This window comes from Tigriopus californicus, chromosome 4, assembly GCF_007210705.1.
Source record: "Tigriopus californicus strain San Diego chromosome 4, Tcal_SD_v2.1, whole genome shotgun sequence".
NCBI classification, from domain to species: Eukaryota; Metazoa; Arthropoda; class Copepoda; order Harpacticoida; family Harpacticidae; genus Tigriopus; species Tigriopus californicus.
Window position 1 is genome coordinate 3837718 of NC_081443.1, and position 26905 is coordinate 3864622.

At 42.1% G+C, this 26905-nt stretch overlaps 1 protein-coding gene across 1 annotated transcript in view; it reads right to left on the reverse strand.

Moving 5' to 3' along the window:
• The window catches only part of LOC131878962 (rap1 GTPase-activating protein 1-like), a 56184-nt gene extending 34296 nt beyond the window's left edge, over positions 1-21888 (reverse strand). The window contains exon 1 of the mRNA XM_059225128.1: positions 21452-21888. Coding sequence (XP_059081111.1) covers positions 21452-21535 — 84 coding nt within the window. The 5' untranslated portion in view covers positions 21536-21888. The remainder of the gene's footprint in view (positions 1-21451) is intronic.
• Positions 21889-26905: the final 5017 nt, after the last annotated feature.

A 26905-nucleotide genomic window follows, 5' to 3' on the forward strand; every position in this document is an offset into this window, starting at 1 on the left:
TTGCTTTGGTCAGCAAAATTTCAAACTTCGGAAATGTCCTCGCGGGGAAGTTTTTTTAACTCAAAGGATTGCTGGCATGTGAGGGAGATCCGCGAGCCTCCCAAATTTGGATCAGATTATCAATGGCATTTTTAACGGCAAACTTGTTTTTGGTGGAAGTGTGTGTGCTGGTCTGCTCGTGCTCTTTAAATCCTGAATCAGGGCCTTCCAGTGGCAAGTCGGGGGTGAAAGTTGACTTTGGCCGAAGAAATCTCCTGAATCAATCTTTCGTTCAAGCTCGGATGTTCAATGACCGGAGAAATTGGCACCTCCTCATGAGTGAGGGAATGAATAGCGGTCCTACTGTATCTTTTTGTCCAGCCTGCACAATCGCCAATCGACGCACATTCTCTCTGATTCGAATAATGAATTAATATTCCACGGCAAGAGCAATCATAATCATCAGAATATCCAGCATTTTCTCTGATAGCTGTGTACAACATGTACTCGTACGGATCCAAGTAAACATTTTGCGTTCCCGATTGCAGGACCTTCAGGGAAAAACTTGCAGGGAATTGCACATGCTTAGATAACTGAATAATGACCAGATTGAAAGAAAATTAGCAAGTTGGGCAGCCAAGAGCAAAGTGCAAAGGAAATGTTAACGACCTGGAAGACGGCGATCATGAATCTACGAAGGGGCTCGGATTTCGGGAGTGACGAGCCAACCAAGATAGTAAATCAAAGCCGCTCAAATATTGCATGAGCCGATATATTTTTTTTCCTACTCCTCCTCGAACTTCAGAAGTTCCCACTTGGCGGGCGATAATGCAAAGCTCAGGTCTAATGATAGACAGTGGAGTTAGTATACTACTAAGTTTACATAGGCGGTGAAAGTTCGGTTTTCATGCCCAATAGTACTCGTACATGGATGGTGCGTGAGAGTCAAGAGGTGGAGAATCTTGCTCAAGAAATAAATCGCAAGGGTGGCTCAGAAGGACCCCACTCGATTAGCTTACTTAAGCGATTGGCTTGAGCGGAAAACTAATCAAACGGATTATTGTAATGGCTTGTGTAATTTGCATTGGAGTGGTCTGTCAGCTAGCCAGTAAAGAAGCTAGTTAGAAGTCATCAAGTAATGGCGATGCCTGAGGCCATAGAGACAGTGGTCGAGATCTTAACACGTATAAGGATATTAGCTTGCTCTGCCAGAGCTGACGATAACTCATCCAGATGATCCGGTAGGAATGTTATTCTCTGGGCCTTCATTAGACGTCTTCAAATGCTTTGGAAACTAACAGGAATGGGGAAATGCTAGTTAGCTAGCCCCAAGTTACTAGAACTGGCCAGTTCTTGACGGCCCCCAACAAGCTAGATCATCAGATTTTTTTTTGTTCAAAGTCGACCCATTGGTTGTGCCCTCATGTCCTTTCAAATACCCGTGGGCTGGCCAACGAAATACAACTGAGCACAACTGAAATGACCTATCTCTTTGGAGGTCTATATTGAGATGAGCGAGCGCTGTTTTGTTGATTCAAAATCTACATTAAACGATGGCGCTCTGAGATGAATAAATCAATTCTTCTCGTCAAGGTTTCTGCCCACGTCCAAAACACAATCGTTGCTAATCAATGATGCATGATTTGTGCGAGTGTGAAGTAAATTCAATTATTGCTTGGGGCTTGGTAGATATAAAACTCTTCCGCCATTTGAATGTCGCCGTGTGTGCGAATAATGGGGTGCGGGTAATTATTTATGTCGGCGTAATTAAGAGTAGGATGAAAAATACCCACATTTGTCATCCATCGCGCCGTGATTTTGTTTTGATTTTGGTTTTAGTTCTAGTAGATTTTCGTTTGTCACGTTAAGATTTGGCTCTTTCCGACGTGATACAGTGGTTTCATATGGTTAATAGAGCATAAATAGAGTCACTCATGTACAAAGTTCCCTCAGCTTAGTTGGTCCGGCAATCCGTCTCTCTCAATTCAGAGGACAACCGCACAAAAATGGTTTGGATCGACAATAACTTTCATCATCGAGGCCTCGGTTAAAAGAGCTCGAAAACTGTACTGTTCCTTGTCCTCTTGTGCTCTTGTAACAGAATTCACTCACTCTCCATCTCACTGTTGTGCTGATGTTGTGGATATTCGAGAATGGAAGTCTTTTTAGTTGGGATTTATTGCATTCATTCGACCATTGCTGGGAGGCACGAGCCTGTTTTTTTCTAATTTAGAATGCACACCCGCCAAGCATCATCACGTCTCCTTGTTTTGCAAATTTTATAGACCGCAATTGACCTTGATACCATGGGGGGAGCCTCGTTAATTTGCCTGCTACAGCCTTCTTGATGATTTTATGGTCCAAGCTATTGCCAAAATAATCATGGCACACATGCCCTCATCCCAGCTAATTGTCATTCTTTCTCCCGGTTATCCCCGTCATCTTCCCTAGTATTGAAATGGAATCTCAATCTTCATTTGCATATCTTAAGCTCGACAAGAAGCCTTCCCACGCCAGAGCAAACAACTTAAAAATACAACAACAACAACAACAACAACAACAACGGGGGCTCAGATTTTTCTGAGAAAACTCGACAAACAATAACCCCACCTTACCCAGCAGTGTGAGCTTAACTGGCGACAAAGTAAGGTGAGGGAAAAGAGGAAGCATTCAATTAAAGTGACTCATTTGTGAGATGTGGAGATGATTGTCTCTTGTTGAAGCCCAAAAGCCCTGAGGCCCTTAAGGCTTTTGGTTGCTACTCGTACATCTCTCCAAATCTTGCTGTACTAACCTCCGTGCTATGCCTCGGTGAGATTTTGCACTATTCAACCAAATTGTTACGGATTTGGCTTGGCAACTAAAGCGGATTTGAATCATTTATCCAGTTTGCAGATGTACCGTAAATCCTTATGATAATCTATTCCGGTTATAAGATATTAGGAAGATGAAAGTTGTGGGCGATTTAATGGATTCAATCGTGAACAAGTACAATATTTGCCTGGGCAACGGGTGCCTAGCGACATACCAAGCAAGTATGCTCCACTTGAGAGCCAAATCCGCTTCTTACAATAGTTCAAATGACCAGCTTTAACTTCAATTTTTAGTTTTTTCTTCGTCCTCGGTGTCTTGGTTGGACGGGTGGACACATCTGTCATGATTTCACCTCTTTTTAACCCTGTCTCTTCAATGCCACCTACGTACATACAGTATACAGGACAACAGAGTAGCAAGTCCTTTGGAGCACTTTAAGTTGTCCAAGAGTTTCCACTATGGGTTGAGCCTGGGCAAAAGGACAATGAAATCTAACGCTGGCCGACAGAAAATGGTCCAGTGGGAGAAAAGTCTCCATGTCACGTTGCGTATTGAGAGGTCTTTTGTGTTATTAATTGCACACGTTTGGTGGTCTGTCTTCACTCTAGAGACGACCAAATGGAAGCAAAGTGCAAAATTCAATTACCTCGCAACTACTCAAGAACTCTCTTGCGCACACATTCACCTCCAGTGCGTGCGCACAAGTGGTGCAAGATGTACCAGCACAACTTGGACAACATTCTTAACAGAAGATGAGGCTGTTGAAGTAATTTGAAATAAAGTCCAATTGGTCACACTCGAAGTTCTTGACGAGATCCAAATTGAACTTTCATTCAGAGCCCCTCAGGCCCACCGTAGGATATACTCCGTACACGTTCGTTGCTTCGTTCCGGATGGATTCAATTTGTGCCATTTTATGGGCCCGTGTACTTATCCCTCGTTGACTATCTACGTGTAGTACATACTAGAGCAGCTTGCTTTTTGAACCAAGTTGGTTGTTCTATTTCATTCAATCATCATGAAAAATCGGGCAATTTACTGTAGCTCTCATTTGAATGATGACAAAGCAGAGCTTGCTCGCCCTGCTCTACATAGCAGGTCTGGCATTGTCATTCGCTCCAAATTGAGCGAAGCCACCAGTTATCTTTACAGGGTGCTCCAAATGATTCATCTAGGTTGCTAGGGGTGGTATTCTTTTATTGATGAGCAACCCTTCCTAACGTGGATAATGACCAGGAAAAAGTCGCACAAGCCATGGCCAACCCTGTACTAGAAGAGCCATGCGGACACGGAAATAAATGGCTTGTTGTTGAGGCTTTTTTCCATTTTGAAATGCAATTTGCCAAACAAGAGCCATACAGCCATGTGCCGTCCATGCGCCGAAAAGTCAGCAAGTATTTCTCGGCAATGCCGACTGGAGCCTACTTTTTTTGGTCTTGCACAGTTTGACATTAAATGAAAAAAAAATCGAGAATCATTCTCGTTATCATGATGGGCCAGGTTCCACTTCCGAAATCAGCTTTTTGACCGGGTCACCGTGATCCCCATTATCATCGATCTAATCTTTAATGGGGGACAGTGGGAATTCCAATATCGGCGTGATGGATCGCTCTTTGTCCTTTCTCGTTCATTTTTTTTACACTCATCAAGAGCAAATCGAAACCGATTTTGCTCGATGGGGACAGAAGATATATCCATCTACAAAATTGCATTGTGATGATAATTACTTTGGAGGTTAGCCAAACTTTGCTTATGGGTCTTTTTGAGACAAACAAAAGAGGCTCATCAAAAACACATTTCACTACAAAACTGCTAATATTTCAAGAACTGATTGGTCAGTGTGTCGTAATCCACCGTTAATGAGCCCAATAAATCCTGGCCAGATTTACTTTTTACTTCTTTCCTAGCTACTTTTGTTTATTTCTTCTAAGGTTTGTTGGCTTATTTGCTTACATTGAAAAAGACTCGAAGGTTCATCAACCCATTCAATTTCAAGCGACAGGACCATTGCGAGATCTAAGATCCATAAGGCTCTAAACCAAGATTGTTCGTAGTGATGATGGTGATGATGATGATCATCACCACTAATACTACTAATACCACCAACACATCACTCGTGGCTAACCAAGCAAAGCAGCAAAGGAGAAGAAGAGGGCTCTGATGAATTTCAAATCTGAATGGGATTGGACAGTCGACGGAGTGCGATCGCTTGATTTAGTAAGCACGTACTACACCAACTCATCGATCTTTTTGCACTAATGAAGGAATGTAATTTGGTGATTGCGTAACCTCTCCACTGGTTCAAGGTGGTGGCGTCCAACTGTTCTCTAACTTCAATTCTTACTCAAAACGAGGAAGCAGAAAACAAAAGCAAGAGCATAATAAAGGCGTCTGTCTGTCTAAAGTGTTGACGTGAAAACGGAGAGGAGACCGACCTACTTGACGAAGTTGAGACGAAACCATCCGGTGGAAGAGACCGGCATGTCCCACCATGACCCCGCGAATCGGTGGCCTTGTTGCATGCGATGTGAAAGAATCTCTCATGCTCTCGTTCTCCCAACGGTTGTTCGACACTTTGAAAGTAATGCAGTGACTGCTCAGTGTTGAGCAGCTACATTACGGTAGTTTATGCATCAGTTATGGCGTTATCATCCTGTCGCTTGTTCCCCCCGAAATATTGTGACGAGAGTGTCTGAGAAGCAATTAAGACTTTAATCACCTCATGTTTCCGCTCAAATCGTGGTTGTTAGTCCTGCTGTCGATTCATAATTCAACTGGGCTTCCTTCACGACACGTCCTTAACGAAACGATTGCCTAATGGCAGATCGGTACAGAATGCGTACTCAAACAAATGGGAGAGTCAGTAAGTATGTAGCTAGTACATATGATCAGGCCAGATTCTACGACCCTTCCAATCGGAATTGCTCCTTATCAAATTGGGCTGTTGCCACCCTAAGAAATGAGGTGAATAGACGTGACTACCAATACCAAATGCACATGCAAAACAATCATCACATCAAATTGAAAAAGTTCCCACGCTACTCGCTCATCACAGATCGCACCGACTCATTCACATTCACGTGGGTACAAGATACTAATGTCTAGAAATCACTATAGCCAGCCAATAAATCAAGAAAGCTGCTGCATTGAGCTTATTCTGATATGCTTGTTTAACAGAGTATAAATAAATCTTCCCTACTGATAAAAAAATGATCTGTCTCAACGACCAACACATTTTCAACGGATAGAGAAGGCCACGACGTTGTTTGGAGGGAGTTTTGGGGGTTGATCGTCATCGGAGGGAATTGGTCCAATTATGTTGATTATTCACTGTCTGCATTGTGAAGCGATCAATTCTTCCGCATTGCCCAGACCCGACCTTGGCGGATGCGAGCAGAAATGATATCTGTATTTGAAATATGCAGCCACAAATCTCGGATGTTCGAGTACGAAGAAAGAGGCAACATTTAACTACAGCCTTACCTACCTAGCGTACTGTATTACAGGTTCTGGTTCATCATCCTGATCAATATATTTAGAGGGGTGCAGCCAACTAATTGTCCGCAAATCATGCGATCGTAATTGCGATGGTTTGATCTCGGATTATGGTCACTCCTAGCACTAGTTCATTGGACGATTGGGCCTGATCAAGATGCTTAATCCTCGAAAGAACCACCAGAGACCGGAGACCGAAGAGCAAAATAATCTCAAATAGGTGGCCAACCAAAAATATGGTCCCCCAATGTACCCACAAGGGAACCTCATGCTTTACGTATAGATGGGTATATTCGATTTTTTTTTACCGAGAAGGGCGATACCAATCCAATACTCACTCAAGGATATGACCACGGATATCGGTAAAGTAGTGTGCACCTCATTAAAGGGTGGATGCATTAATATTTAACCTTGTCTTGAGCATTGTCAGATGCTGAATACTGTATGTACATGACGGGGACCCGAGATCTCATGTGTACAGGTACATGTACCCATATGGCCATATAAACACCTGCACTCCCAGTACAACGGATGAGCGAGTTTAAGAACGTGATCAATTAACTCATTTGCTTATTCATTTGTCTTAATGACTCGCAAACACGAATGGTCGGTTCATGAGCCTCAAGGCTGGCCATAGGAGAAGCACACTGGTTAGTCGGTTGGTTGGCCGGTCATGGTCAAGATAGCGGAGGGGGCGAGATTCCTTTAAAGCACGGACAAGTGGATCATTGCTTCCTCATTGAAATTGAGAATTGCATGCAATTTCATGGAGTTTCATAGAATCTCATCTCCACCCTGCCTTACTTTTCATGTCAGATTGCTTTTAACAAAGTGTGAAATTTGCTTATCTTGTCCATTCAAGCCAGCTCTCACGCATTTCTGTTACAAGACAGAACTGTTCAGGCATCGATCCATTCATTGGCAAGATGGTCAAGTCTTGGTAGTACCAACTCCTTCAACCAGGCTCCTTGAGGTGCAAGTTGATGCTATAATCGATGAAAGTCGTGTGTAAGGCGTTATGAGCAATTTCAAGTGTTTCAAAAACGAGTTCATGATGTTGATTTTGGCCATTTAAATTATCAGTTCTTTGACATTAGCAATTTACTAAATTTAAATCAATTTTTTTTTGGGGTGCCAATTATCAATACAAGTATTTGGGGACCTTTTCAGCAAAAGATAGTCCTCATTAGGGGTGAATAGCAAAGATCTCTCCCAAAACCGAAGCTCTCTCATACCGTCGATGTTCCTGGCAAAACATCTTTGGACCTGCTCAACCTTTTGCAACCTGATGAACTCACTGGAGCTCAAATGGCAGCATATTCAGATTGAAACTTGTATATACATCGTATAAGCACATGTCTGAAAGCTTTACCCACCTTCAGCTGGATATGCTCATCGAACTTTTCATTCTTTTGGAGGACTGCCCTAAATCCATGATGGAAGAAAGTTCCTCAACATTTCGGGCTAAAATGTGCTTTGAACCCGTGCTGACTAGGAGGAAGAGGGACATCATGGACTTCAAAAAACTCTACAAGTTTGAACTTCATGGTCTTCTCAAACACCTTCGCAATATTCAAGGTGAGAGAAATCGGCCCAGATTTAATGGGGAGCGACTTATCTTCCCCTTTTAAAAATTGGAACAACAGGAGCCAACTTTAGAGAGAATGTAAACTTGCCCTAATCCAAGATGCAACGCATCAAGTACAAGAAAACAGGAGCAAGAACCAGTGAGCATCTCATCAGAAACTGAGATGTCACACCATCAGGGTCAGGAGAACTCGAAAGCCTCAAAGCCTTGATGGCCTATAAAACATCTTGATCTGAATGAGCCAAAAAATGGTCTCGACTAGAGCTTTAGTCTTGCTAGGCTAAGATGAAGGTGGCTCATTAGTCAAGTCAAGCTGATTCTCAAAATTGCCCACCCTGTATACAGTATATTTCATATGAAAAAGTGTGCTTTTTCAAACTGTTTTTCCCTAAAAAGCGAAGGATGAAAACGTTCATATTCATTTCGCATTTCTTTCGTTTCTATTTTTTATGAATTCCTTTATTTTGATTATCTCCTCCAAAGAATGCATGCGTCATAGTGAATACTTTTTGTATCCAATTGCTATAGATTCTCACCTGATGATGATTTTGATTTTAGAGACCATACATCTATTTTGTCCTGAAAAATGATTTCAGAATGCTTCAAAGTGTGATTTTCACTTTTTAATTTAGAAGTCATGAATGTGAGTCTATATGAAAATGAAGTTTTTGTTGGCGAATATTTCTCAGCCAAAAGGGCAAGAAGATCGTAAAAAACATTAATCATCCATTTATGTTTGTTTTACGTTTTCGGAACTTATTTTGCCTAATTTTCATAAACCAAAAGAACTCTTTTGACCAAAAGGAAACTATTTTCCGACCCGTTATTACCTTGGAAAGTTGCATTTTGCAGAAAATAGATTGAAAAATAACTAACTGCCAAAATAAATGATATCTTCTTCGATAGGACTAAAAAATTATATTCTTTGACTTCCTGAAACATTTCTTTAAAGCCCAAAAATAGGAAATGTTGGCACTCAAAGCCTATTCAGGATATAAAATTACCGATGGCTTTTTCTTGAACATGGACAGCTCTGCTTGCCCATCATATACTTGAAATATTAAAAAAGAAGCATCTGACAATATAATTTTCAAATTTGTCAATTTTTGCAATGATTATTCCTACATACTAAATATTCATTCATCAAAAAGTTAATAGATAAATTCCCAATTCAAGATAAAAATGAATGACCTCATGGTTGCCAATTATGACATCATGGTTGTGAATTGTTTATTTTAAGCAAGTTTATATATCATAAACATTTTTTTTGCTTTTTCTACATGCATCAAGAAAAAGTGGAACATGTTTACTTATTCTTTGGACATTGGAAAAAGCATAATATATTTCCTGGCAATTTCCATAAGGTAAAACTGGAGCATTTTGCGGTCAAATTTGATGCAACATTTGAAGGGTAATATATCAGCGTCTGTTCGATGGAACTTTTATGAAACTTCAATTGAAAACGTGACTAATGATGCTCACAATGTTTATCAGTTATGTTTTCAAAAATAATATCTTCGATTAGGTTTTCAATGGATTTATATATTTAATTGAGCTACTTTTAATGATGCACTGTTTATCAAAGTTGGTCCTTGTGTTGTTTCAACAATGAAAAACGCAACTAGAAATCTTGGCATTTGAGCAAAATCTTTTAAAATGTAGTGGGTACCACAGTGGGTAAGCACAATGAAGTCCACCTCTCTTCTTTCTCCGGCTTATTTATTGTTCAATTTGCGCGCCCATAATTATTTGTAGGGATTACCAGAGAGTACCAGAAGATAAATCAGATTTGGGTAAGTTTTTGACCAAAATTCTGAGTATCCCTATGATGCTCAGCTAGCCAGATACACCAAGTCTAATTCGTTCAAAATAGAGTTGGTGTATCAGATAATATTTTGAATTTAAAGTTAAGTAAAATGAAAAAGTTTGTTTACAGGTAAGGAATTCCTCAAAGAAACGAAACATTTTAGCCGTGATTTCACGGTCAATGTCAGCTTTGATGTGATATTTTCACGGTGTTTATCATCATCATTCTCAGTGGATCTTCCGGTTGTGGATGGGCGACGCCCGAGGAGATTTGAGACCATGGTTTTAAGAGTTGGCCCCGGGCAAGGAGATGTTCGGCAGGACAGGAACACTTGGCAGTTTTGCACCCACTTACAAATCAATAAATTCGTTAGTTCCCTCTGTCACGCTGAGGAGACCTTAGACCTCCGACCAACCAATGAAAGAAACCCATCCTTGCTGGCACGTTTCTAGACATCTGGCCGTAGGGAAGCACGTTATGACATGAAGCTTGCCCACAGGAAAAGTGGTGATGACATGAGTCCATGTGCGAGATTTTAATTGTGAGCCTAAAGAAACGTATGGAAACGCTTCGGGTTCTGATCAACCTTGTCGGAAGAACCATTTTCAACGCCAGTCTAATTGAGTGCTTGATGCTTCTGATATTGATGGTTAGACTCGCGAACAAGCGCTCCTCAAGTTCATGACTTTCATATCTCGCAGAGTTGATTGGAAAAAAAAACTCGCATCAAACTCAGAAAAAAAAGCCAGTGAGGTCAACCTGGCAATAAAAGCCCGGTAAGCATTATTACCTGTTACGATCAATAACCCGAACAATCGTCAATTACGAGGCTACTTGAATGAATCAAACTTAACGGCCTACCTCCATGAGCTACGCACATTTTTCTACCATCGAATGGTCTGTCGAACCATCTAGCTGACGAAATATTGGGCACCTCGTCGACGAGTGTCATAATCTACGCAATTCAATTCTCTGCAATTGCCTCGTAGACAGAGCTAATGTACGAAAAGCACTTCAGATCAAATGGCTGGATTGTGACATACCTAGAAACGAGAAAAAATAGAAATCGTTTAATGACCAATTTGAGTGCGCTTCCATTCAAAAGTGACGAGACCCCATCCTTCCAACAGGTGAAAAGAAGCAGAGAGATGGAGGCAGGAAGGAAGAGAGACCACCTCAAGGAGTAATTACTGAAAATCATTTGGCCAGAGACTCGAGGAGCCACCAATGCATCCAATTGAACCTCGTTTCCAACTTTCTCCGGAAAATTGCGGAAAATTAGGCATAAACAGGGATTTCAAAGCATCAAATGATATGGTTTCTATGGAAATTTCATCGCAACTACGAGGTGACTGACTCTATGACCCTTTTCAACGAATCAAGCGTGGATCGAGGTTGCACTTTCTCGTTCGCCAATCCCCAACGAATGATACATAAACATTGGCCCAAAGGGTTCACATGCACTCAGCTAAAACATGAATGACATGTCTACCCAATCTCAAGCGCAAACTATAAGTTCATGCACAACCCATTTTTCATATATTCTCGAACTCTAACTTGGAAACCATGGAAACGTGTTTGAACAACTGCCCCCCCTTCAGCAACAATGTTTAGCTCACAGTCCGCCCCAAGTTGTTACTTTATGGTTCTATTGAGCATGTAAATTTATTCTCGTGAACTTTGGACACCCACCGGGGAGAAATCACCAAGCTTTGGACAGACTAATACATTACCCTCTGCAAGGCCTACTCGCCGTTGTTATCTTACATACTTTGTCGTTGAGAGAAACGACCAAAATGGATTCCTCAACGAGATCCCCGTTGCCGTCCCACACACTTCAGAGAGGAGTTCATACTGTGTGGCTCACTGATCAGTGACCACGATATCAAAGATCCTAGACCACCCCTTAAGTGAGCACGGGCTAGAGAATTCAATAAGGAAGAAGCGAAAAGGGCCCTTACTATTTGCTATTGAAAGATGTCATCAAGAGGTTCTAATCAGAGAATGGACTGGTTTTTTTTTTTGGAACTTGAAATTGACTAGAATCTGGACTTACAACATAAAACTCAACCTTGGTTCTTGCAATGTGGATTTCTCTGGCTTTCGGTAGGATGCAAATGTAAATATTGATTTCCTAGCGTAATCTTACGATCACAGCATTCCTTGGCTATATCTCGCCCAAGATCTCGAGGTACTCGATAAGTTGGAAAGATTTCTACCTGATCCGGCTGCCTTTCCGTTCAATAATTTGGTATCGGAAACTTGGGGTGACAATCATCTTTCAAACATTGTCAGCCTTCCTCCTCATTGTGAAAGGACAGAGGTCACAAAAAAGAAATTAGGCCTCGAACAAGGATTCGTAAAGAGGGTCCAAAGAGAGCAATCTGATCGTCTCAACGGATCACGATGAAGACGGTAATGATCCTGCTGCTGCTGCTGCCGCTGCTACTGCTGTACCGTTTTGGATCGTGAAGCAAGGAAGTTGAAGCATTGAACTAATTCCAATCGCTTTGGAGGTCCAAAGAAAAGTGAACAAGAGGAAGAGAGAGAGAGAGTAGCCTTTGTGAGAAGAACGCATCATGACTCACTCATTTCCCTTCTACTGCATCTTCTCAACATCTTTGTCGTTGAAGTGCTCTAGTGCCCTTTGTACCTGCCCTCTGAAAAGTAGAGAGGAATGTCAGGATTCAAGATGGTTTTCCATTCTCCATATAAGTAAATAAATATTAGGAAAGTTTTCCGATGACTCGTGAGTTTCTCGACCTATCAAGGTTTTCTGGAGAGAGAATGAACGGAGAAAAAGCGGACCAATGCCTGTAACATCAGCAGCTATTCTTCTGTAATCAAGAATGAGCCACCTCATTGTTGGGGGCGGAGAGGAATGGGGAGGGGAGGACATCTTTTCACTATTGGGTCCCTTTGACATGGGATCATGTTCACACGGGTCGGTAAGTCGGTGATTAAGCCATCCGAAGTCGATGGAGCGAGTTCGAGTCATGTAAATAAAACCATTAAGGCGATTTTCGTTGAGCAAACAAGCCCGTCAGTCATCCACGGGCAAGAACTAGACACCCTGTCAAATTAAGATCTTATACTCACACGTCCCGAGGGTCAGCTCAACCCGAAAGAAGTGGCCTATGGCTTGGCACTGGATCTCGTTAACGAATGACTAATGATAGCAAAGAAATGGGTAAAGAAACAGTTTTTTTTCCTGAATGCCATGTCAACCGTTATGGTTTCATGACTTGCACATTGAAATTCAATATCTACCGTCGTGCCTTCCTACCCGTATCTAGTAGACTCAAGGGGGCATACCACGTTGCTCACACCAACCCGAAAGTATTGCATCACAACCACATTTCATATGCTGGTTGAATATCATCGAGGATGGCGGTGGTTAGCCATCAGTGGTTGGTTTGCAAAAAAAAGGAATTTGTGTGAACGCGTCTCTGTCGGTGTTTTCGGTATATTACAATGCAGTCGCGCTGATCTGTCCACCATGGTTGTTTATTTGATTCGCTTTTAGCGTGGGAAAACCGAGCGGAAGTCCAAAAATGCCCGTGAATCATCGACACCAACTGAGATCGACGACCGTCGTGGTCGTTCCTGATGGAGTTCGAGGGCCTGTCTACCTATTTTTCTCCATTCAAAGTTCGGCTCTCATCTTCTTGCTCTTGGCAGAGAATCCTCATCCTCAATTGGAGCTAGGAAGCACTTCCTAATTCTGGGTCAATCATGATACTTGAATGTCCCAATTGATTCCAAAAGGCCCTCGTGCTCTTGGCCATGCATGGCATCCATGCTATCGGGTGCATAGATGGCACGACGCCGCAACTTTCCTTTTCTTTTCATCCCAACTTTCAGTAATTTTGAGCCCATCGCCATGAGATGAATCCATGCAATATGTTGAATGAAGGGAAACAAAGGTGAAAGAGCCTGCTGCTGGGTCGTCCAGAGACCACACTCAGGATCCCCGAGCCCTTTTCACTCAAAATCACTCCCCACCTCCTTCTGCGTACGTACGCTGGGCTCAATGAGGAATGTAGGTAAGTAAGGATGGATGTACTCGTACGTCTACTACTACTACTCCTACCACTCCTTGCCTACTCGGACTTTTTTCATTCATGGCATGCCTCGTGAGAGAGAAATGGGTACAGGCTATCTGGGGGCAGGCACTACCTTTTGTAGGTAACGGGCACCACCAAGTGCAGATGGGTAAAAAGAATGCTGAGGCCTTTTCCGAGATTAAAATTGATTTTTACTCTCTACCTTCCTATACCGTGCACATGACGGGGGTCTACCCCCAAAAAGGAGCTATTTCTTTCGGGATTCGTTTTCACTTAATTTCAGGCCTTATCCATTCCAAATTTGTCTCAGTCTCTTTGGCACGTCGCTTTGTTTACTCTTTCAGAGCCAAAATGAAGAAAATAGCATGCACAATGGACGCCATTTTCCTCTTGTCCACTTGAGACCAATCCAATTTGAAAGATCGCAAATTGAAAAGAGACCCGACTCCATTTTTCTGCAATTGTCTGTTCGCGAGACTATCAAAAGCTCTGTTTCTTGACAAGACCTGACATCTTCTTTTCATATCTCGGAACAAAGCCAGTTTCTTGGGTTGTGGGGATTGTGGGCTGGCAGAGCACAGGCTCATCCTCAGCTCAGAGCTCGTTTTGGGATGAAGATGACAACTCCGCGGCACAACCCAAGAAAACTCCCTAACGACAACCGAAACCAAATTTATGGGACTTTCTACCCACACGATCCATTGGGTAGTTGGTTAGTTTGCATTGTAGTAGATGCACGCATCGCATCAGATGGCTCGGCCAATTGATGATCGGTTTTGTTTGTGCGCTTGAATATCTGTCTGTTTGATAGGATCTTCAGCCATGATCTCATTGGCTTTGCTCTCACTCTCTATTGAGCCTATTTTGACAAACATGGAAGTAGGTCAGGGAAACGCCATGAGACGACCCCCATGACCCGATCAACTCTTTTTACCGCTTTTAACTCCCAACAGAAATGCAACTAGTAAAAACCATTTGATTGAGCTCTTGGCAACATCAACATTGGGAAGTCATTCCCGATAAATGGCTGGAAAGCCAACCATTATTCCTATGTGGCTCACTACAAGCCTTTCTTTCTAGAACGTACGTAAGTATCTCGTTTCAACACGAGAACATAAAAAAAAACATCATTGTCTATCTTGCTCACTTTACCACTTTGAGAACACAGAGAACGTGGAATCGATCAGACCTAGAGCATTTAACTTAAAGGTGCTCGAAAACGTCATTCAATTCCATGGTCTTACTGCTGCGACTGATGAATAAGGGTAAATCTTCGTAGAGGAGCATATTTTCACAACATTCCTGCTCGAACAAAATTCGGCGACATTAATGCTCGCCCCAAGAACTGCAATTTAGAAGCTACAAGCCCGATATTGGAAGGATGCCGAGTCCCTTAACTTGGCATGAGAATCATAAAATTCAACCGTTTTGGTGCTCGTAAAGCGGAAGAAGGAGGGGTCAACCAACACTCAGGACGATACTTGAACAACCGAATCGAAAGGCTACATGGTCGCCTCACCAGGTTGTACCCAAAAAGATGGCGTTCCGCGTGTAAAAATACCAGCGGCAAGGTGTCTGATGACTTACAATAATTATACCAATTTGTGCTCGTCTTGACGGATAGAGGGATGAATCGGAGGAAAAAGCATAGGCGCATGAAAAAAAGTCAAACTTTCACTTCAAATTTTGAGAGCATTCTCATGATAACATCGTCGTCAGTGATTCAAAGGCAATCGTCCATTTGACTCATTTCCAGTGAGTGGATAAATGGAGTGACGAGATGAGCCGCGGCGAGCATCGCTCACAATTCTACGATCATCATGAGGATTGTTGATTATTGATACACCTTTGGAGGCGACCATATAAACGACAATTGGAAACGTCTAGACCGGCGACGTATCTGCTTTCCGGTAGGAACATGATTCCTTCGCTTTCCTCATCAGAGGCTAGAACTTGACACCCGGTTGAAGAACTAATGGGTGACTGGGCAGAAAGTGAGAACCCCATTCTGGATCAATTCACCCACTCTCTGCACGGCCCCAAGAGACGCTCACTCCGGCCTAACCAAAACGCATTGTTGACCATGCTCGAGACATAACAGAAGAAGAAGACGATTGACATGTTGTTGTCGTTGTCATGAGGTATTATTCATGCCTTCCTTAGCTTGGAACAGGTTTGGGCGGGTTTTGCCTTGTGACGAAAACGGAGTTCGGATTTCAGGTTCATAATGGTGCCTTAAATGGTTTCCAAACTGGCCTCACGTCATAAACGTCATGGTGGATGAACAAAGAGCAGTCCTACATGTAAATAATGCACTTCAGTCGATAAAAGTGCCAACCAAAGCGTTGCCCAAGGAATGTTCGGAGCCATGTTGAACAAGGCTGTTTGTGACCGTTCAAGATTCAAATCACGGAATGCATTTAAAGTGCTTCAAATTAGAGTCCTTCTCCGGAGGTGCGCGATTACTATTTGATGCATGATTTACCACGGCCCTGACACCAGGGTTGCGCATTCTTCGATGGGAAATGTTGCCAATGTCAATGTTGTTGTCGAGACCACTTTGGAAGAAAAATGATCTTGTTCAACAAGCATCATTCCGCCATAATTCAGTGCAATATCTTTTATGCGTCCGCACTGTTATATTTGTCGATTTCTCCATAATCCTCCTAGATCCTACATTTGGAGCGCGTTATTGGCCATTCTGCTTCAATGTGTTGGAAGAATGTTCCCCTGTTGACATTGGACTTGGCTCATCCTGTCTCCCGATGATGGGTGAGGTAACAAGTAATTTAAGATATCTGAGCATTCCTAAAATAGTTGCTCTGAGCCCTCGGGTTGAGGGGATTTTAATTGACTTGGCCAAAAAGATTTTTTTGAGGACGGCCCGGATTGACACATAAGCTGATTTTTATCCCAATTCAAGTTCCTTCTCGTGGCACCGCCTGTCTTTGGAGAGGGTGGAGGAGGGGAGGAGGACGTTCGAAGGATCCAACGCACCAAGTCAGTCAGCACTGTGTCGTGTTGTTGGATGAACAGATCTACAGATTTACCACTATTGATTTCGAGGGGTTCCTCCTTATAAGGCCCGGATGTTGGGTTGCCTTATTAGTTCGGAGTTGGGAGTGAATGTGCCAAAGAGATACATTCATAGAATCTCTGTTGGATTGACTCTGGATTCAGTGGGCAACTTCATCATCATCATCGACCTCCTCATGATGGATGCGCGTCTCAATTGAAATACCCCGCTACATCTTCCGGTCTTATCTTGCGGTACTTAATCAATTCTGTCATGCATTTACAATTATTGTGATTCCAAGCTCAAACCCGAGAGAATTAACGCCCTCCTTGGTCAGTCGGGCAAGAGCCAAGGATTAAATCGGTAGTAGTTTCAAGCACTTCTGCACATTGGAATGATGATCAGTGTCAATAGTTGTCCACTCATGACTTTATCAAATGAGTGTCACCTTTGCGCACATCCAAAATCGAAATACCAAAGACCGATTGGAGAGTGTAAAAAATGCAGAGACAAGTCGCTGATTCTGTGAGGTCTTAATGCTGAAATGTCATCGTTCCCATCTTGATCTTCCAATCAAAGATCGAGATCATTCGGGATTCGATGACTCTTATTCATCCAGGGTCGACGAAAAACTATCAAAAGCCATTGCAAACCATTTATGATAGGAGGGAAGCAATACAACAGATAACCAACCGCCCACGGAGGTTACGATAATTTGGATGAGCCACTCTGTCACTTCTGCCGAGCTCCTCGGTTGTTGCTCCGGAGACCAAGTTATACACTTCAAGGATTGATCGCGGGAAAAAACGAAATGAAGCCATCGTCATTTATCATACCTTGCTTCCGTTTTCTTGAATTCATTCGAATTTTGTCCATTCTAACCAACTACATTGTCTAGGGTTGATCGCGCCCACCAACCAGACGCCGAGAAAGATTTGACCATCTCTGACTCTCTGAATGCTTGAGTCCTCGTTTTCCTCCAACGTTCATTTCTTGACATATAGTATTCTCTTTTCGCTATTGTCATGACGACACTCATTGCGACTCTTTTAGATATGTGCCATGGCTTTGAGTGACTTGAATTGGCTCCAGGTATCCCTGAATATAATAAAAACGATCCAACTCTGACCACAACACACAACGGTCGTTTTGATGTGTCCATCAACAAAAAAATGCTCGTCTCGGTCGCAACGCGAAACGATGCATCCGTGCTCCCATCAAACCCAATCTTTTAATGGGGGGAGCCATCTAAAACTAGAGATTTTGGGTCACAAAAGGATGAGTGAAGCAAAAAGTGAGTGACATACTCGGCTTTGAAAAGAACCTGCGTGCTACGTTACTAGACACCGAAGGTCAAGGCAATGAATCCATTTGGCGAGCAACCTTTTGTTGTCCAAACAAGATAATAATGCTACAAACAACATAAAGTGAGCGAAACATTTGTCACGCCGTCCTTGAAATGAATCACAAAAACCCGCACGAAGGTCAAACTATATTGACTCGTTTCTGTGTTTTCTTTGTTCCGCACCAAATGTCTGACCTCTATGCTCCATTGCATTCCAAAAGTAATTTTTAAATTGGCACACGCGCTTGAACATGAGATCTTCAGCAGGACTCGAGTGAGTGCGAAACATAACATGAGCAAAAAAACATTGCCGTGATTCACTTCAGACGCACATTTAGCTTGTGACGTGCTCAATGGTTGGTTGGAGTTGCGGAGTGGTGGAGTGTTGGCGGTCGGTGGTGGGTTGGTCGGGTTTCGCACACTTGAGTGAACACGAAAAGCATCAAGCATCATCAGTGACTTATGATTGGCTTGACCTTAGTTCACATCACTTTTTATGCTCCACCATTAGCATTCCAAGGTGGATTATTTTCTCGATTGGACCTGGCCCATAAGCCTCAAGTGCATATCGATTCAATTTTTATTTGAAAACGAGACATACGAGTACCGATTTTTAAAAGGGCTCGGAATTTCATTCACGTTGAAGGCCTCCAAGGCTTAGGCCTTGAGAAATCGCTTTTGAGGTCGGTTGGAAAACTTGAAAAACTAGGCAAGATTCGTTTCAACTGACGTCTCCTTGTTGGGTGTGGAGGAGTGAATTACACCTTAGTTGATCAGACTTGAATTAAGGACCCTGTCCAAGGGATCGAAATCAATTTCCCATGCCTCTCACCCTTCAAAGGAGAGGGGGGTCCTTTTCAAGTCTTCTATCCAACTAGCATCACCACCAATCTGAGAGAGTGGGAGAGAAGAAACACGATCCTCGTTGAAACCAATGCTCAACACAGTACGGCCTTGAATTTATCATTGGTCAATCATGGCTAAACCGACCCGAACTTAGACGACCAGGGAAGATTTCGGACTAGTGTTTGGCCCCCGTCATCATTAGAAATGAATTTGACTGTATTTCCTTCATCACTGGCCAAAGACGAGACTAGTGAGCGGGAGAGCGACACAACGACAGAGCGAGTGAACGATACTACTGTCAGCTACTACTAGGCTTTGAGGGTCTTCCGATCTCGCGGTATTTGTTTGCTAAACAATTGTTGAGTGGTCGGCAGGTCATAATTTTAGGCCCCAGGACAACTCTGCTCGACCTCGTAGGAATCAATTGAAATTCAATATTCTCCTCCAAAATTGGATTCGCCATTATTTTACGTATTCTTGGTTAGCTCTACCTACCGTATCGCATTTTTTTGACGTACAGCCGTTCCTAGATTTGGTCGGAAATGCGTGGTTCTTGAAAGAGGTAAGAAATCTTTTGGAAGTTTATTGTAACGTACAGTGTTCGGTAGATTGTAGAACCGCTACTTGAATAACAGCTTCATACAGCTGAATCGGTACAGCTTTTTTTATTATGACTTTTAGTTACCGGGTAAAAATGTCACTCGAGGGATGACGAGCGGGTTGAGAAATCCCAACCAATCTAGTTCAAATACATCTTTTTTTGCCCGATCAATTGGGCTGCTTCGCCGCCTCGACTCCAAGATTTGTCAAACAGAGCAAAACCAAAACCAATGGTACCATTCTATGACATTAGTCGCGTGAGCACGCGTCAATTTTGCGCAATATGACGGCTACATTTTGGATGTGTCATGCAGAAAATCGTTCTCTCGATTTTTTTTGTGCCTCTTATTTGATGGGCTGGGAATGACTTGTGAGCGAGCTAGTGCGTGCGTGTGTCTAACAGCATTCATACATGACGTACTTAATCTGCTATAAAACAAGTCTCTTGATGATGCCGATGATAATAATGATGATAATAATAAGGAATACTTGGGATGTTAGCCACAAACCTTGAAAAAGAAGGTGTTTGTTAGCCTACCCAACAAAACCAGGTTTTCCGACCATTAAAGCTAATAAACAACGGTTCAAGCAATGTGCAAGTATTATTACACAGGGGTATTGTGGCGGGACCACATTTTTGCTCAATGAGCGGAACTTGCACTTCAAGGTTTCGTTGAGCTCGTCTCTGGTTGGTTTTGCATTTTCACAAGCGGGAAGTTTGTTTCCGATATGACACATTTTTGTAAAATCTGAATGAAGCCCAGTTATGGTTGGATTGTACCTCCCTAAACCGGTGCCGGTGGCCTCACACCGTTCCAGTATGCATGCGATCATCGACACTGAAGTTCAACCATCCAATGAAAGCATGACATCTGAGAAACAGTTTTCAAGTATCACCACTGCCATCCATCCATCCACCCCTGCTTTGCTACTGCTCTATGAATGTGTTCGATCTGCTGCAACGTCGAACTTGCTAGCATTCAAACGGACGAATTGACATGCCTTGGTTCTCCTAGCACCATTCGCACACACACTAAGTACTCGTCGCACTGGTGAATAATGAATTTCCGGTCTTTGTTTCTTCTTCAATTTGGCAACCGATGGAGGGCTACCACCTCTAATGACATCATGAATTGGCAAGTATTCATTCGATTTTCTCGCATTTCCAACTAGATCTCAGTACCATTATTGCCATCAGCGGCAATGGTTTGCTACGTACGGTACGTAACTGTAAGGGCTGCAAATGGTCGTTGTTCATTGTTCATTATTCATGCTTCCGTGGTTCACGTTTGAAAACAAGATACCAATATCCCACAACAGGATATGATGTATTGATCGACAACTCGGCATCAGCCCCGGTTTCTTTCCCTTTTCCTCATCTCTGCCTTTGAGGCTAAATTGGTTCTGGTTCTACGACAAATGATGAACCATCATCAAGAACCGTTCTAGCTCGAAACTGAGGAGAGACGAGTAAATCGATGTCAATTTGGTTTTGGGAATCATTGAATCCAATCAAAGCACAGCTCAATTTCAAAAAGAGACACAATAATGGACAGGCATGGTAGCACCAAGGGCTGGACACATCATTAAGTTGGTGGACCACCATTAATGTTGTTCTTTTTGCGAATCCGAAACTTTTAAATGGAACTACACATTGCCTTGATGCTTCATTAAGTCAGAAAACAAGTTAAGTTGGCGGAAATGGCATTTTCGTGATCATGGATGATGGACATTTCGGACATTTCTCTACAGTGATGCTGCACTTCACTTGCGATTGAATGAACAAAAGCCAAGATAGATTCATTGGCATGGAACCTATTCATTTACCCCTAGTTTCCGGGAAAATTCAACATTTAATCGCGTTCGTTTTTCGATCGAGTTCTACAAGTCTTACCTTGTTAGTTTGGCTCAGGTTCGAAATCATGTCCAGTTGGTCGGGGTTGAGTTTCCCCGAATTGGTACTCCATCGTTGCCTCATAAGATAGTTTCCACTCACACTGGCACTTCGATGTCTGTGGTGGCGTTTGGTGCTTTGCACTCGTTTACGCGAATCCTCGTATCTGGACAGTTTTGGCGAACGATATTGTTCAACGTTCAAACGTTGTCCCAAAGCGGTTTTATCCCCATCCAAGTTGTTCCCAGGGTTAATAATCCATGGTCTCGACGGAGCCGACACTTTCCTGGTCAAGATTGGAACAACTGGAGATGGGGATACCTGGTAAGATTGAGCTACGGGAGAAATTTTGCCGATAGGGTCCTTCAGGGTGCAAAGCTCGCACCTCTTTTCCTATCAAATCACGAAAGCTTGTCACTAAACCGATCGCCACATAATTTAGAATAGGATGAAAATCACATACATTGACATGTACACATGACCTCACTCACTTGGACACTAACTACATACTCCCTTGGAGCATTTTTGGAAGATGTTGTAGTAGTAGAGGCAGAAGCAGAAGAAGACGAGCTCGCTCTCCAGTACATACAAACATGCACGTTCGTTCGTTCGCACAGTATATACGTACATAAGTTCCTTCGTTGGTTCGTTGAACGTCCAAACACGCAGGCACTAAAATGTGATTTCCACGATGGATTCCGTGCGACGGGCGCTTTGGACGATCATCACCAATATCAACCTCACCTGTGGCCTACAGCAATGGCCAAATCGGCGTGCACTCTTCCATGGGTGAACACTTAACGAGGTTGGGTGAAGGACTTGAAAGCACTCGATGCAACGGGTTTTGACATTCCCGCTTAAAATTGGAATCCTGGTCAAGTTTTTTTAAACGCTCGTACCTCTTGAGTTAAGATTTGGACGTTTCCCAGATCAGAATGAGCATCCGCTCACCACTTTGGACAGTGTATTGTCATACCGGTTAACACCTAAGCAAACCCTTAACTCCGGGGTAAGAGCTTTAAACAGCAGCACAAGGTGTTGCTTATATCTTTCAATATCAAACTACCAGGCACTTTCGAGAGATTTACGGCAAGATCGGGATTTTTTTTCCGCATTTGCCAATTTAACAATAGCTGACATCAAGATGTAATGGAACGGCTCAAATTAGCACTGTAAATGCACACCCGAGTTCTCTTGGCCTGGTACGGATGTGTGATGTGACCTCACAACACGAACACTTATCGAACTAGTTAGTTTGACAACAGGGGCAAGAGCAATAGCACAAAATTCGGCATTCTAAAGAATGCTCTGTTTTCAAAACATACTACTAAGTAAGGGTCGTAGGGTGAAATCTGATCTGGCTTCCAAATGTGCATTGGGGGAGGGTTGAATGTGCGTGTGTGAGCGTATGTGTAAAACTGTGTATGGGTTTTACGAGCTCAAGGGAAGATGGAAGATGGCCAACCTAGATGAAAGATGTCATCATCGCCAACAACAAACTCAAATACACCCCAAATATTTCTAGCCCGAGTTGACGACTGTTCAAGCTGTCTGGAGAAGAGGCGTAGGATTGTTTAAAGTTGGCTGAATGTTGATGATCCATGAAACACACTTGGGAACTGAGTGCCACCAATTTAGATAAAGACCTACCATGAATTACTAATACATATCATGGTAAGGAGCATCGAAATTGCTATTATGAAATTACTATGTTTTTCAAATCCCTTTCGAATGTGTCTACCATCTCATCTCTATCGTCATGAGCGATATATTTCATAGGGTTCATGAAAGAAGTACCGATAAACAAGGCAATTTTTATTGACATGGTAAGATTTTGCACCTGAACTTGAAGTGTTTTGGGTCATTGGAGTAAGCACCGTTTTAGGCGTCAATCTTCAGTTTCTATGAACTATGAACTGAGTATCAAATTTGATCCAAGTTCATATGCACAAACATAACTGCTATCAAGATTTGATGAACATATTTGCAAGGAAAAAGCGACATCTTGCTTTTAATCGTTTTCAATCATAAAAAGAAAACCTTGGATCTACGTACGGCAACAGTGTTGGAAGCTAATTTCCTAATTGTGCCTTTAGGTTAGATTTAGCAGATGCACTTAGACTCTTTGATCACGATACACTCTATAATTTAAATACTCTTAAGTTATTTTGCTAACGGTTCGTATTTTACTCCTCGCATTTTACAATTGTAGTTCCTTGTGGAGCGAATTTCTGTTCAGCCGTAATTGAAATGACGAACTATTCGAAGAGCCCTTAATCTTTAAATTGTGATATTTAAAATAGTTATTGTTCCGTTGGTATTATGATCCACCTTCATCCTTTGATGATCCTTTGGGATTCAAGTTGAATTTGATCCTTCAGAGGACGAAGCGAGTTCTGCCGGCTCTGCATTGCCAATTTCATTAAGCTGTTTCTCCCAAAGAGCCAATATTCATCTCGGAGACCATGGCAGTCAGAAGATGGTATGGGGGTATGAATATGTTGCATCTTATTGTAATGATTTCTATTGAGCTTTTTCAAAGGACTAAAGATCCGTTACAAATCGTTTACGCATACTATTTGGGAGTGAGTTGAGTTGTGAAACAATTCCCAGATCGATAAATTTCCCGTCAATCACCCGAAACTTGAGTGTCAGCTTGTTTCCTAGGCAGTTGCCACCTTGGCACACAGATCTATGCAACTCCAATTCATCCATCCACTCGGACAGGGTGTTTTCCACATGCAATCTTAATTTCAACATCTGGCCAAGATGAGTTGTGTGAGTTGAACACACTTGGCTGTTTAGTCCAAACAGGTGAGACACGAACAAACCCATTAGGGATTTCACCTTTCAATTAGAATATCACACTCGAGAGATGAAATCTACATTTTAAGTGGAATTGTTTTTTTTTTTTTATTTCCAAAAAGAACCTTTGAGACCACCTGGCTTCCTCACAACGATTTGCGGGACCGATCCGAATGGTTGGACGACTCGGTTGAAGTTAAGACTCTAATAGGATGCGCAGACATAATGAAGAAAGATATTTCAGGATAACCAATTTCTGAAATCTGATCGTTTTGGACTTTGAGAAGACCAAGGGTGTCCAAATTTGTGGAAAAGTACATATTAAATTGTTTTCATCAGGTTTAACCCCAAAATGCCCCTGTTATGTCTGAACTCAAATACCAAGTCAATTGATGTACAAGGCCGATCAGGTAAATTTACACCGTTTTCAACAACACACATATCGATGTAATGAGCAAACAGATATCTTGAAATACCTTGAAGTTAAGACTTTAGTTACTTCCCAATAGCCCACAAACATTGAGTGGCATTCATGAAGCAGGGACGTCGGGATGTGACCTTTGCTCGATCTAGCTTTCGCGGGACATCCAGCCACTCCCTTGATCAAACTTCTGAAGCTCCACAATAGAGGCCTTCAAGGCCTTGACGCTGTTGTGGTTGGTCGTGCACATCTCCTTCTCTAACTCCCCTTAGAAGAATAAGTCTATGGGTTGAGGTCAGGTGAGTTGGAGGGCCAGGTTTAGAAAAATGTACATAGTTGTCTCTGAGGAGCTTTAGCGTGGTCTTTGACTTGTGAGGTAACGCATTGCCGAACTTGAACACAATGACTACTCTATGTAATTGGCCTTCTCCAAGATCTCAGAAATGACCTGGTTGTAGGGGAACTAAAAGTAATACTCCAACTTACGTGCTTCTTCTTGGCAAGATATGGGATGGGTGTGTTCGGTGCTAACTGGAGTGATGGGGCTCTCTTTTAATACTATTGGGGAGCATTGATCTTCCCCGTGTCATCCACTGTGGGTTATTGATGGGGTAAGTTTATTTGATCGGGCCTGTGGATTTTTAATAATATAAATAATAAGAAATGATAATATTTTTCTTGGACGATTTAAAGCACCTCAGAACTATATTTAGCGGCACTTAAAACATACTGAAATCAAGTTCTCCAAAACATGATTTGTAAACATCAAAGTTACTCGTATTAATGCGATCACTCGAATTCTGAAGAAAATACGCGCAGCAAAGAGTGTTATTGATTTTGGGGTTTTGTGAAGATTTATTGAAACTGAGTAAGAAGTGTATCTTTGAGACCTCATTGATTTTCTTGAAAACGTAAAATTTGATGTAGTTTTAACAGTTCATAAATAAAGTTGTAAACAAAAAATACATATTTCAAGGAGTTTTAGTGACGTTACATATTGTACGCGTACCGATTTTTTGCACTGAACTAAAATGAGGGTGATAGCTCTTCCTTCACTTCCAATCATCTCATATAAATCGATTTTGAGCTATTAGTTACAAATAAATACACAAATAAGTCAAGGGTTGGAAGTTCCGCTATGAAAATGATAAAAAAAAAACACAAACCTTGCATGGAAAGCGAAATATCCGAGCCCATTAATTAACAAGCTCGCTGAATCCAAAGGAAACGCATCCAAAACGTTGATGGAATCATCAAAATCAATGCAAAAAGTTCCAAGACCTATCCCACAGCTCGTTGTGGTAATTTCCCACATAACTGAAAAGAGGGACCTCTCCAGGCTTACCATGAACCATGGCATTTACCACACTTTTGTAAGTGTGTTTAAGCATATTTTTTGGTCTGAGCTAGAATCACACAAATCAATAAAATTAAAGCTGTTCCGTATTATCCTTGTGAGCTAGAAAAATGGCAAAATTTTCTTGGTTTTTCCTTTGTAACATGAAAGGGCTTTTAACCACAGTGAAGGATCACAGGACGAAGCATGAATTTTATTGTCATACATTTCTTGCTGCTGTGAGTAGTTGATTTTTTTGAATGAGAAGTTCAATGTGGTTTCGTGAGTCCAAATTTTGAAATGCGACAGTTCTAAATTTTACCTCGTCACATTTCAAAATGTGCGTTCGCGAAACTATCTGATACTTGCAGAAGGTGCAACTGGGTACAAATCTTTTTTTTGCGGACTTCCTTACCGCTACTGGGATTGGAATCCCAGCAGTTCACGACGAGAAATTGGTTCATTTTACTTAACTTTTATTTATATATATTATTTGATCGACCAACGAATTAGAGTTGGCTGATCTGCTTGTTTCATAATGAGACATCTCGCGGCAAAGAAAGGAAAGACAGCGTTAGTAAACCCTCTGCTAACGTTTGTTCTTGCGTCGTTGTAAAGAAAGAGAATTAACAACCCTAGACAACAATTGATGTTAATGAGCTGACAGTACTTTTTCCGACTCTGCAAGCTCTATCCTGAACAAGTTATCAAGAAGAAATTGTGATAAATTTGAATGAGACATTTAGCAACATCAATAATCCAAAAAGAACTGGATTATTGATACCATCCAGGAAATAGCCACAGAAAGATGTTACTAGAGTTGTTTTCTTTCCAATGATACCACATCCGTAATGGCATTTTGGGAAACCATTAGCTAGCCCCCCAAAAAATC